A 14,040-nucleotide genomic window follows, 5' to 3' on the forward strand; every position below is an offset into this window, starting at 1 on the left:
CTAACCTACCCCTACCCTACCCCTACCCTAATCCTACCGTGCCCCTAACCTACCTTACCACCCTACAACGCGACGGAAGTGGTTAAAAAATGGAGTAATTTCTCCCGTTTTCCCAACATTTCCCTTCACTGCTCTGCTCCTATTGATCGTAGCGTGATGAAAGTATACTATAACCTGCCCAAGAGTATGAAAAATAATTGTACTAAGTTTCATTAAAATCCGTCGAGTAGTTTTTGTTTCTATAAAGAAAATACAGACAGACAGACAAATATTTTACTGATTGCATTTTTGGCATCAGTATCGATCACTAATCACCCCCTGATAGTTATTTTGGAAATATATTTCATGTACAGAATAGACTTCTCTACAGCTTTATTATAAGTATAGATAGATGATTAATATATTTTTTTTTATTTTACATCTCGAAAATCCCTATTCTATTGATGAATGTATGAATGTGGTCACAAATAATGGTCATGGGAAAAGCATTCGCTCTATTTTAGGTAAAGTATATCGTCTAAGTGTCTCACAGTTCGCACTCCCGGTTTGGGCATCAGTGCATTTCCGTGCCGCACCGGTCTGGCGGGATCTCAACTATTTTCTGTATGTGTAATGTGTATATAACTAAACCATATACCGTCAATTATATCATCACTGTTACTTCCTCATTGCTTATTTGAACATCTATAAATATACGTAAATATTCGAAAACTTAAATTACATACAGTTCTCCTGATTCATTTCATTTTAAAAAGTTACGTGATAGTAGTGTTATTTTTTTTAGTAAATAATCTAAATCTAAAAGTTCCATAAAACGCATTGTTAATAACTATATTATTTCTATAACTTGTTCATTTCATGCAAAAATTGTTAGACGACAAAAGAGGTTACATTAACCACATTCGATGTTTACAACTGTCAACGGCGCGATGACAATGCGGCGACTGAACTCAGGTTTGCTAATTAGCATAGTTTTAACGTACCACTCGCGGTCTGCGTAAACCTTTCTACCTCTTTTTTCTACTAACATCATTGATTTCATGAACAAATATCCATTTTTATTTAAAATCATAGTAAATTAGTTTAAATCTCTTAAATAACAGTGCTTAGAACACGTTTGTTTTTACGCAAGATCCTACGAGTAAATACTTAAATAGATTAGAAGTAAGGTTTCGAAGAGTTAAGTCGATCGAGACGAATGCAAGACTCACTCTGTTGAATAGCGCTTTCCTATGAAAAATAGTATTGACAGGCACAGACAGATAAGCAACTATGTGGTCATAAGGATTCCGGTTTTTACTTGAATGCTACGGAACCCTACCCAGACTAGTTTTCAGCCCATCTTACCACAAATATGTTATAACGATGGCCGGTGTTATGTCACTTCACGTGAGAAGCGATCATAGACCACTGGCGAAAGCTCACGCGATGTTTCACACAACGATGTAATCTACTTAGTCATATCTAGTACATCTAGATCAGGGTTTCTCAAACTTTTGGCTCCACGAACCCCTGTTAAAATTTCCAAGTGGCAGCGAACCCCTTACTAACTAATGAACACACCCATCAGACCCCACTTTACCCCACTTTGAGAAACCCTGATGTAGATTAATTAAGGTAAATTTTCTCAAGACTAAATACTTAATAGCCTAATATTGGTCCAGGATCCGGGTAGCATTGATTACTATCAAGTTAATTTTTGTGTAAGTAGCTTCATCTTGATGATACGCTAAACTTTTTTATCCACGAAAATTCTTGAGTCTGGTAGCTAACAGGGTTACTAAGTAATAAAAAAGTCAGAGCATACGCACGAGATAACGTGCCGTGTAACCATGCAATTTGTAGGACGATGTGGCTGTTAAGTTTTCAGGCATAATATGTAAAAATAACAGTTAGTTAGTAATAATTATAATAATAGCTACCAGAATCAAGAATTTTTGTAGATAAAAAAGTTGAGCGTCTCATCAAGATGAAGCTACTCACGGAAAATTAACTTGATAGTAATCAATTGTAAAAATGCTTCTCGGATTCTGGACCAATATTTGACTATTAAGGCTCTTAAGTATTTAGTCTTGAGAAGATTCACGAAATGTTCTTCGGATCCTGGTCTATCTGTGTGTAGTTGGGAAATACACCAATTAAAAACCTACTCCGTCAAAAACTATTATGCGCAATAAAACGTGAACTATTTATCTCTCGTAATTTGCAGGCGAGGGAGGGAGGGAGAGAGGGCGCTACTGTGCCGGCATTCACTTCGACGTCTGTGTTTTTAATTGAATTAAAAATAGTATTTGTGGCGAAACTGCGATAAAGTAGTGTTAAATCGACGTGCAATACTAAAAATCATATGGACAAAGAATTATTTTACTGTGAGAGTGCGTATACTGTGCAAAAACCGTCAAAAATTAAAGGACTTGCAACGGACTTTTTTCAATTGACTTGAAGTGTAAATAATTTAGAACTTGTTAAATACAGTGAAGTGGACAAAAATAACCATCAAAAACATTATACTGTTATTGTGAACCCAAAGATTATGTGTTGCATCAAAGTGTATAACCTCAAAATAAGTATTTTTTCCGTTAAGTCATCCATCTCATATAAAAACAAATCAGCGCCATCTAGTGACGAGTAGCTCAACAAGAAAGATTTGAACACGTCTTTATAGTGAATGTAGTTTGCGCTACTTACCACAAGAGGGTGTTAGTATATAAAACGTATTAGCAACACCAACTTACATTTTACGATAAAAATGGATGAAATCAAAAATATACTTAGAAATATGCAATACGACATGAAACAACAAAAGGCTGACATGCTAGATATGAAAGAAGAACTTAAAAATACCATTATTAGCACCATAAATGAAAGGTTCCATGGTCTTGAATTAAGAACTGAGTTATTAGAGCAACAACTTGATTTGCAGAAAAATAAGATAGATAATATGGAGAGATTCATGAGGAAAAAAAATCTACTATTTTTCGGTGTCGAAGAACGTGAAAGATCATATCAGGAGCTGTTGGAAATTGTGCTAGAAATAATAAACAAGTATTTAAATATTGAATGCAACGAAAATGGCGTTGAATTTGTAAGGCGACTTGGAAAAAGAGGGGAAAATATGAGACCCATTGTCGTTACGTTAAGCACTATGGGGCTAAAAATTAAATTACTAAAAAGCAAGAAAAAGTTGACACCATCACCTTTCTACATAAAAGAAGACTTTCCTCAAGAAGTACTAAAAAAACGCAAGGAACTTCAAATAGAGCTAAATAAGGAGAGAGACTTGGGAAACAGGGCAATCATAAAATACGATAAACTTATCGTTTTAGGAACCAAAAATAGAGTAAAGGAAAATGTCTCAAATGAACACAGTGAACAAGGGAAAAACGAAAAGAAAAGGAACTCATCAGAATCACCAGAATCACTGAGAGGCTCTAGCATTAGCGGAAACAAGAAACAGGCAACAAAAACAAAAACTACAAAAAACATGAACATGACAAATTACCTGTTCAAAAAACCAACGCTTAATTTTCAAGGATCCTCCTCCCAGCCAATACCCCAACAAAACAATAAGGAAACAACACAATAACAATTAGCGCGAACCCCTCTCTACTCCAGTCTCCCAAGACGGCTGGTCACCGCGGGAGAACCAGACCGAAACCCTCCAGAGATAAATAATTTAGTAACAAAAAACCGAAACTTATTTTATATAGCTACATACAATGTAAGAACTCTATCGACTCATGCACACCTCCTAGAGCTATTAGTCGCACTAGAAAATACAAAGTTCGACATTATCGGCTTGTCGGAAGTGAGACGTCTGGGCAACACTATACAAGAATATGAAAACATAATTCTATACTATATAGGACAAACCCCAGGACTATACGGTGTAGGATTTCTCGTAAATAGGTATCTTAAACACTTTATAGAGAGTTTCATTGGCTTATCAGAACGAGTGGCGCTCTTGAAATTAAATATAAACGGATTTAAAATAAGCCTTATACAAGTATACGCGCCGACAGACGGAGCCACTGACGAAGCAAGAGAAGCTTTCTATGACACTCTCGAAAGAGCTGTAAAATTATCTGATGAAAACATGATAGTTATGGGCGACTTTAACGCACAAATAGGGCAACCGACACGCGAAGACAGTCAAGTTATAAGCAAATATGGATACGGCAAAAGAAACTGCAGTGGCGAACGACTGATTCAGTTTGCACATGAAAATAACCTCAGTATAATGAACACTTTCTTTAAAAAGAAAAACAAACAAAGGTGGACATGGAGATCGCCCGATGGAAATACCAAAAATGAACTAGACTACATACTTACTAACATACAGAAATCAGTGCAAAACATAGAAGTACTAAATATTCAGTATCCTTCAGATCACAGGTGCGTCAGAGCAACTTTTAACTTAAAATCTATTAAAAAAAGAAGAAACAAATACTCAAGTTGCCCGAAAAGCACTTTGAAAAGTACTGCAGAAACGTCCAGATACTTAGAAACACTGAGCTCATATCAAGAGGTTCTTAACCATCATGAAGACGACACAGTCCAGACCTATTACAATAAAATAATAAACGCTATTGAGAATAGTCTAAAAACGGCTGTTTCACCTAGCAATAAAAAGATACATTGTAGTGTTATATCTGAACGCACAAGAAGGCTAATAACGCGTAGAATAGACCTACAAAAGACCAAACCTAAATCAAGATCAATGAAAAACGAACTAAGTGCTCTCTACAAACTTATAAGCAAGTGTATAAGACATGACTACAATAACCACCGACACCAAACCATAGAAAGACACCTCAATGCATCAGGAAGCTTAAAAAGAGCATACAAAGCATTAAAACCACATAAGACGTGGATTGAGGGTCTCAGCGAATCAGATAGAGTCACACAAAATAGAAAAAATATACTCCATATAGCCACTACGTTTTACAAAACCTTATATGATGCCCCAGAGATAGAAAACGCAAGTACTCTACATTTTCATATGTCTCAGGAAAAACATATTAACACCACGGAAATAAATCCAGTAGAAGAAATAGAAATAATAAGAGAAATTAAGCACCTTAAAGTAGAGAAAAGTCCAGGGCCGGACAAAATAACTAACGAAGCTATAAAAGCGGCTTATACCATTCTTGCCACACCTCTGATGATTCTCTTCAATAAAATACTAGACACCTCTATAACGCCTCAGCAGTGGTCAGAGTCAGATATTATATTGTTATATAAAAAGGGCAATCCCAACGACATAAGCAACTACAGACCCATAAGCCTTCTGCCGTCGATATATAAACTTTTCTCTTCAGTTATAAAAAATAGAATAATCTCTACACTTGATTCACATCAGCCAATAGAACAAGCAGGCTTTCGAAAAGGATACTCTACAGTAGATCACATTCACTCGGTAGAGCTACTTATTGAGAAGTACCAAGAGTACCAACGACCACTCTACATAGCGTTTATAGATTACCAAAAAGCGTTTGACTCTATACTCCATTCATCAATATGGGAAGCTCTGTACTCGCAAAATGTAGAGGCCAAATACATTAGAGTGATAAAAAACATTTATAAAAACAACACCAGTAGAGTAAGGCTAGAGTCAACAGGAACCCCTATTCCAATTAAAAGAGGAACCAGACAAGGGGACCCGCTGTCACCAACGATTTTCATTGCAGTACTAGAGACCGTTATAAACAAGTTAAACTGGAATACGATGGGCTTAAATATAAACGGAAATTATATAAACCATTTGAGATTCGCTGACGATCTAGTCTTGCTCTCTGAAAACAGCCTAGAGCTAGAGCATATGATATACACGCTGCAACAATCGAGCCGACAGTCTGGCCTAGAAATCAACTTCAAAAAAACAAAATTGATGACAAATGCATTAAAAAATGAAATTAAAGTTGAAAATACTTCGATAGAGTTTGTCGATTCGTACATTTATCTGGGCAAGCAACTCTCTTTTGATAATAAAAGTAACGAGCAAGAAATTGAAAGAAGGATAAAAGGGACATGGAAGAAATATTGGAGCCTTAAAGAAATTTTCAAAAGTCAAATGCCAACAAAAATTAAGAGAAATGTCATGAACACCTGTCTCTTACCGTCTCTCACATACGCCTGTCAAACATGGAAATTCACGCGAAATGTCAAGAACAAAATAAATTCATGCCAACGGAGCATGGAAAGAAGTATGATGAAAATCCGAAAAATTCAAAAAATTCGCAACTCTACTATAAGAGAAAAAACAGGAGTAATAGACGCACTAAACTATTCTATGAGATTAAAATGGAGATGGGCGGGCCATGTAGCAAGAATAAATGACGATAGATGGACTTCTCGGCTAACGGCATGGACAGGGCCTGTAGGTGCTAGAAAAAGAGGAAGACCTAGAAGTAGATGGGCAGACGACATTGAAAGGACGGCTGGAAAACAGTGGAGGAAAAAAGCCACAGATAGAGAGTACTGGTCATCTCTGGAGGAGGCCTTCACCCTCAAATAGAGGGGTTCGCACAAAATTTTTTTACAAAAATTTAAAAATTGTAATTTATTTTTTTATAAATTTTATTAACACTAATATGTATATGTGCTTACTTATGTGCGAAATAAAAGGCTTTTTATTTTTTATTTTATTTATTATAATTTGCAGGCAATAAAAAGTATGTACAAGTCTTGTTGCGTTAGCAATAATCGCTACAACAGGTTCAAATTAAGAGCAAATCTCGTGTTGACTAAGTATACTGATTATTGAGAACTGATTAAATAGATTGTTGCATTGGTGTGCTACCAAACATCACCTATTGGTTTTAAGAGTGTTCAATATGTAATTTGGTGGTTACAAATGGTTCTGGATCTCAGATTCTAGAAAAGTTAGGAGGCTGATATTTGGGTAAATGATATTTCAAAGTGTTAACTTCGTTATGACTATACAAAATACACAATTTGTAAAACTTTTCTCGATAGTTTATTTTTTTGAAAAATACATGTTTTGCTCACATTTTGCTTTCAATATCAGGAAAAGCAAACTTATTTTCTTCAATTTTTGTTTTGTATAGAAAATTAGATATATATCTTGAACATGGCCATTTTGTTTTTCGTTATGTTGTTTAATTTACTTGCAATTAGGTAAAAAATGGTTTTGGTGCTCATGTCATAAAATTTGCGTCGCGCGTCAATCGCTCCGTGCTTTTCACTCACGTGAAAGTCATAATTCGGCGTCTCGCTTGCGCTTCGAATTTTATCCATATCGTACCGACGCGCTACGCGCTCTTAATATACGTTCACTGCCTATGATGTAGGAAGGGTACCTTTTGCGGACGTATTGTTTTAATTATAACTCGCAGAACCCCCGCGGTTTCTGTGGGAATACGGGAATAGAATAGGGAAGCCTAATACCAAGTACAGTATAGGTCGTTGCCTAAGACACTTTCAAATTAATAACGTTGCTTACTATTGGTAAAGGAATTTTCAAAATCAGTTCAGTAGATCCAGAGATTACCCCGTACGACCTCAAAAACTTTACCTCTTTATAATACTAGCTGACGCCGCGCGGTTTCACTCGCGTAGTTCTCGTTCACGTAGAAATACGGGGATAATATATAGCCTATAGCCTTCCTTGATAAATGGGCTATCTAACACTGAAAGAATTTTTCAAATCTTATCAGTAGCTTCTGAGATTAGCGCGTTCAATCAAATAAACAAACAAACTCTTCAGCCTCTTAATATTAGTACAGATTAGAATAGACAAATAATAAATTACTCTAATTTGAAACTATTATATTGTGTACTCATTAAACCTAATAGTTTCAACTGTTTCAACCTATAATATCAACGTGTGTTAAACTTCTGTCAAGTTTTTCATCCACCACCACCACATCTCCATTAGTTGAGTTTTCACCATTAAGTTCAACATTTTCACCACAAAGTGTGGTTAATCAGCTTCACTTCAGTGAAGCGGAGCTAAGAGAAAACATAGATTATTCATAGATTATTAGATCAGAATCTTGATTATTTTCTTCTCACGTTATTTTTAATAGTAGTTTCGATACGGATTACATTCTTTGGTAAACTGTTGGGTTATTTGCTAACCCAGTTTCCAAAATAGTAGCCTTTTAGTCTAGTAGAGATTTATAGATCCTGCGAACATTTTTTAAAATGGAAACAAAATAATAACCGATAGTTCCTTCGACGCGCAATAAAATTCTCATGAAGACGTATTGTTTTTCTTTACTACAAACCAATAACGAAAAGCAAAAATGCTCCTCCCAGCTTTTTGATAATAACTTAAAAACCGTAAGTAATACTGTAAATCTGACAGAGATCCTTAAGAAAGAGAAAAAATATCTGTAAGGAGGAGAAAACTGCATCTAAATCGGTTCACTCGTTTAAGTACTACGTTGCCACCTCTTTTTTTTGCGACAGGGGTTAAATACACACAGGGACAGCCTTCAATCCTTTCTACTGGTATATACTCGTAATTCAGTCGTAATTTCCTACATTTCGTCCTCGACATTAAGCGCCTCTAGACTCACCGACTCAGCCCAATTATGTTCATCGACCGATCGATCAACGAAACCTATTAGATATATTTACAGATACCGATCTAATCGTACTTTAGCGTTAATTTTCTTCAATTGTGATTGTATGTAACGGACAAGGTCTCTGATCGAGATAATGTTGTGTTTGCTTGGCTGCCCATTGAGTGCTTGTTTATGGTGTTATTCTACCAATGTGTTGGTTTAAACTTGAAGGTTGGCTTGTCCCTTTAATAGGGTTTAAATCTTGTCCATTTTATTTTTTGGTTAGTAAATCAAAACATATTTGTCAGCACCTATTATAATATCTAGAAAATATAAAAAAAAATTTTGTTTGTATAAATTTATAATTTTGTTTGTTTATATAAATTTATTTTGATTACCTTATGTTGGCTTGTTTGTAAAGGATGTAGTTAATGCTCAACGACATATTATTATTATTTGCGTCGTTTTGCAAGCGATGTGTTTTTTTTTCATTTGACATGCGACCAAAGACATAAGTTGCATGGCGTAATGGCGAGATTAAGCGCCCTGCCCGAAATCATTTATATTGATCGCTAGCTGCCGCCGCGAGGTTTATCCCGCTTGGTTCCCGTTCCCGTAGAAATACGGGGATAATATATAGTCTATAGCCTTCCTCGATAAATGAGCTATCTACACTGAAAGAATTTTTAAAATCGAACCAGTAGTTCCTGAGATTAGCGCGTTCAATCAAACAAACAAACTCTTCAGCTTTATTATATTAGTATAGATTGAGGACTTCTAGAATATTAATACCGATAATTACAAAACAAGTTATATTATGTTCTTACACATATTGAGTTAGCACATAGAGGTTAGAAGTTTACCTCAACGTTCCGCCTGCAGCAAAGTTTACCAATACGAAAGTTCGCCAAAGCATGATTTAACCGGCTCGAGATGACAGAATCATATCTATAGTATATTACGTTACAAGGACAGAGGTTAACTAGTTTTTTTTATTGAACCGCTTGTGCAAATCGCACATTGAAATGTATGTCATAATTAAGTACCGTAAGTAGAGTAACTTACATAGTAATTAATCAGTTTGTTATTTATTGTATGGTTAGTTTAACGAGATACAAGATTAAGGATAATAGAATAAAATTGATAGATATTCTATTTTGGGTAAGACAGTTTGGTTTTAGTTTTTTATAGAAAGGTTCTACACCTTACAGGCGCGTTTGTGTACCTAGTGGGAGTTTTCAATATTTTCATACTGTTACTATCACGTTGACGTAAACGCGAATTTATATGTAATTGAAACAGTTGTGCAGTAGTGCCACTAGATGGGCTGTTTCAATTCCTAAGAAATTCGCGTTTACGTTAACGTAATAGTAACATTATCAAGCTGCCACTAGGCCCTCTGAGAGAGTGTCAGCAAAGCAAAACCATGTTTAAAAAAATACTAGAACCGCTGTTTCATCCACGTAGTTCCCGTTCCAGTGAGAATACGGGGATAAAATATAACTTGTAACAATCTCAAATAACGTGGCTTTTGAGTGGTCAAAGTATTTTGAAAATAGATTCATAGATTCACAGATTACCCCTACGATACCACAAACTTTACCTCTTTACCTCTACCTCGCTCCACGAAATATCTCCCATTATAAAGACTATTTACGTGTTATTCCAGATGGCAATAACCTGCGACTGTCCCATGGCGCAGCCGGGGCCGACACTCGCCGCGACGTGTGGCGGCGGCGCCTTCATGCTGTTCATGGGGTTGCTCGAGGTGTTCTTGCGGAGCCAGTGCGACTTGGAGGACCCTTGTGGTAGAGCACAGGTATGTACATCAATATCGGACTATTCAGGCCTCTTTATAGGAGAGACTATTTTATACTTAGACCCACTACGCTGCTACAAAGTGGGTTAGCTAGCGTTAGGTGCGTTGGTTAATCTTTTCACGGCCATTATCAGAAGATTTTAGTCCATTTATTTAGCAACTATCATATATAATATATACAACAGGTTATTCAGGCCTCCTTATATGAGAGACTATTTTATACTTAGACCCACTACGCTACTACAAGTGGATTAGCAAGCGTTAGGTGCGTTGGTTAATCTTTTCACGGCCATTATCAGAAGATTTTAGTCCATTTTTTAGCCACTATACATATACAAGTTTAGTTTAAAATTATACTAAAACTATCTACTTAAATTGACTACCTAAACCTATATATAAACTACATATGTATTATAAAAATAAAAAAGGGAAATATACTAAATTTAAATTATATCTAGGGACTTATCGTAGAATTCGTCCGAATCGATGTTTGCATTTGCATGCATTATTATGCGCTCCGAGGCTTGTGTGTATGATGCATAAGTATGCATCTATTAAAATAAATTTCCAAAGTAAAGCACAAGAATTTGATGAGTTCTGATGGATTTTAGCGAATATTTGTATGAATGGAATGTTTATGGGTTTATGCACGGTTTATAAATAGAACTGGACACGGTAGATGACAATATTACTTACTCTGTCTATGCCAACCCATGTGGAGTTATCACGGCGTCAAAACGTAGTCGACGTCACGCAATCATCTAGATCAGAGGTTCCCAAACTATTTTGTCTCATAGACCACTTTCTCTAGCTAGCTAGCTGCTCCCGGTGGACCCCATGCAGCTATTTGCCAAATTTCGACAAAATGTGTATTTAAAAATAGGTATGGAAATTTGCGTTGCGCCTCAGTTCCATACAAATTAACAACAAAAGTAACAGTTTTCGAAAAAAAAGTGAGATTTTATTTCTGAATTAATTAATTTATTCAATAAATAATTTATTAATTAATTTAGAGAAAAAAATATCACTTGTTTTATTTAGATACCGCCTCATTTGAACTAGATGAAACTAGATGAAATTTCATGGAAACTAGAAAAAAAATGGGTTTTTTGTCAAACCAACGTAGACCCCTGTTGAGTCTCTCGTGGACCCTCCGAGGTCTACCTAGATCACTATGGGAGCCAATAATCTAAATGAACCGCAAGAGTAAATGTTACGTATGTCCTAAATGATCGATCGCAGCGGGTCATAGCAGTCGGTCTCAAATCAACCGCAAATCATCGCCGGCAGCGGTTGGTTGCGACGTACCTCGACGACGGTGCTTCGTGAAATGACACGTAACTATCAGGGCTATGAACTAGTGAATTGGTGATATTAATAACACCAAAATCATTGTCATATTAAAGAGCTGTGATAGCCCAATAGATATGACCTCTGCCTTCGATCCAGAGGGCATAGGTTCGAATTCAGTGCGCCCTTCATACACCACCAACTTTTCAATTACGTGCTTTTTAAGATATTCGTTACGTGTCTCAAACGGTGAAAGAAAAACATCGTGAGGAAACCTGCATATACCTGAGAATTTTCTTAATTATCTACGAGTGTGGTGTCTACCAATCCGCATTTTGTCCCAGCGTGGTGGACTATTAGCCTAACCTGACAAACTGAGAGGGATTCCGTGCTCTACAGTGAACCAAATATTGGTTGTTAATGATGAATCAACCTACTTTATCAGCCCACTTCAAGTTCAGGGCTCCCTCCTTATACAAAGAGGGGTTTAAGAAGCTTAGAACCACGCTTATTCAATGCGGATTGGTGGGGTTTAATATGCCTTTAATTGAAACATCGTGAAGTCGTGGTCCGATTCCCGCCCGCTAGGGTAAATGTCGTACCCATGTCATTCCCGTGCATTTTTCTAGTTTTCGAAGCGTTTGCCATCGTTGAAAGAGAATCAACGAGCCATTTGACTACTAGGCTGATTCGACGACTTATGACCTATCGCACCGGAAAACGCAGTGTTGGTCGACCCCAGTAGATGACCCGATAACATCAAGCGTATTGCAGGGAGCAGTGGATGCAGGCTACTCGAGGTTTTCAAAGTTCTTACAAATGGCATATTCCCAACAGTGCACGTCTATCGGTTGCTAATGATAATGTAAAGTAAAAAACAATTTTAAAATATTTTTTTTTATTGAAATAACATAATATGTAGACAGCCCTGACAATTTATTACAGCAATACTGCACGTAGATCGAGCCTACAGGCATAGCAATGAGACAACTCGCGTCTTTTGTTCCAAATATCTTCCGTAATCAGCATTATTATGTAAAATTCGCGTAATTTATTTAGCTTTGGACACTAGATCCAACTGATTACGATGCTGCCTAAACTTTTTTGTTCGATCGTGATTCCTCTGAAATAGTTAATCGTTAACGGTCACGGAGTTTTTATAACTAAATAATCGTGACAGTTTTTATTAATAACTGAAATTTAATGATTTCGTAATTGATTACATAATGTATGAATTAAATGTAATGAATTCATCGTGATCGGTAGTAATTGTAATAAAGCTGCCTAGAAAAAAATTAACGTAATATATTCAAAAAATCGCATATTTTGACGTTCTCAAAGGTATCAAATCTTATGGGCCTGGGTATAGGGGACAGTCCTATAGCTTGTTAGTAGCAAGTTCGTTGATGATATGCGGGCGACGGGGGGAACGGATTGCGCGGGTGTAAAATCGAGCGCGCGGGGGTAGAGGGAAGGACTGCGCGGGTATGAAGTCGTGCGAGCGGGGCATCGCTGCCCCCCTCCCGGCCATTGGGAGTGTTACGAACGAATTTGCCAAGCTATAAAACGTTAAGTACTTGCCAAATGATATTAAGTACTTGCCAAATGATACTTAACATCGTTATAGACCACATGTAGGTTAAAGAAAAGGTCTCAAAACTATACATTTTTAATTTAAATCTTAAAAACATATAGTCTGAAATTTGGGAAAATCTCGACAAAATCTGCGCAATTCGATTCCTGAACTATTTATAATGATCCTACATACGGTACAGAACCATTGATGGACGAGTCCGAATCACACTTGTCCATTATTTGGTTAATAAATAAACAACATTAACGTGTTTATAATCTGGCAAGTTCGTTGATAACACTCCCATGATATGCGGGCGACAGGGGGAAAGACTGAGCGGGTGTGAAATCGTGCGTGCGGGGAAGTGACGTGCATCAGTCGTGGGTTTTTCATTCATCGCTACATGCCCCCCCCCCCGGGAATGTTACGAACGAAGTTTTCATGCTATAACATTATGACAATCGCTGATACGCACACAACAACTGATAAGTTCACAAAGTACACGTATTCAATCACATCTAACAACTTATCGTTCACACAAGTGTGTGAAATGTTAATGCTCATAAATGAAAATAATTATATCTTTGCAACGGCAACGTATCGCTATATTACGTTAGAATTTATCATCAGATTGTTATACAATCACCGGGAAGTGTGAGAACGGAAATAGAATTGGAAGATAACTGCTTGAGACTTTATTGTTGTAAGCTTTCATTTGTTTTAATAGTTTAATTAGGTAATATAATTAGATCGTGACGACCTTGTCGGTCGAATCAGAAATGAGGAGATCCGCAGAAGAACCAAAGTCACCGACATAGCTCAAC

At 36.6% G+C, this 14,040-nt stretch overlaps 1 protein-coding gene across 1 annotated transcript in view; it reads left to right on the plus strand.

Moving 5' to 3' along the window:
* The window catches only part of LOC112056283 (glucose dehydrogenase [FAD, quinone]), a 42,170-nt gene that overhangs the window by 19,129 nt on the left and 9,001 nt on the right, over positions 1–14,040 (plus strand). The window contains exon 2 of the mRNA XM_024096688.2: positions 10,204–10,353. Within this exon, the coding sequence (XP_023952456.2) occupies positions 10,204–10,353 (150 nt within the window). The remainder of the gene's footprint in view (positions 1–10,203; positions 10,354–14,040) is intronic.

Source organism: Bicyclus anynana, chromosome 8, assembly GCF_947172395.1.
Source record: "Bicyclus anynana chromosome 8, ilBicAnyn1.1, whole genome shotgun sequence".
In the NCBI taxonomy this organism is placed as follows: domain Eukaryota; kingdom Metazoa; phylum Arthropoda; class Insecta; order Lepidoptera; family Nymphalidae; genus Bicyclus; species Bicyclus anynana.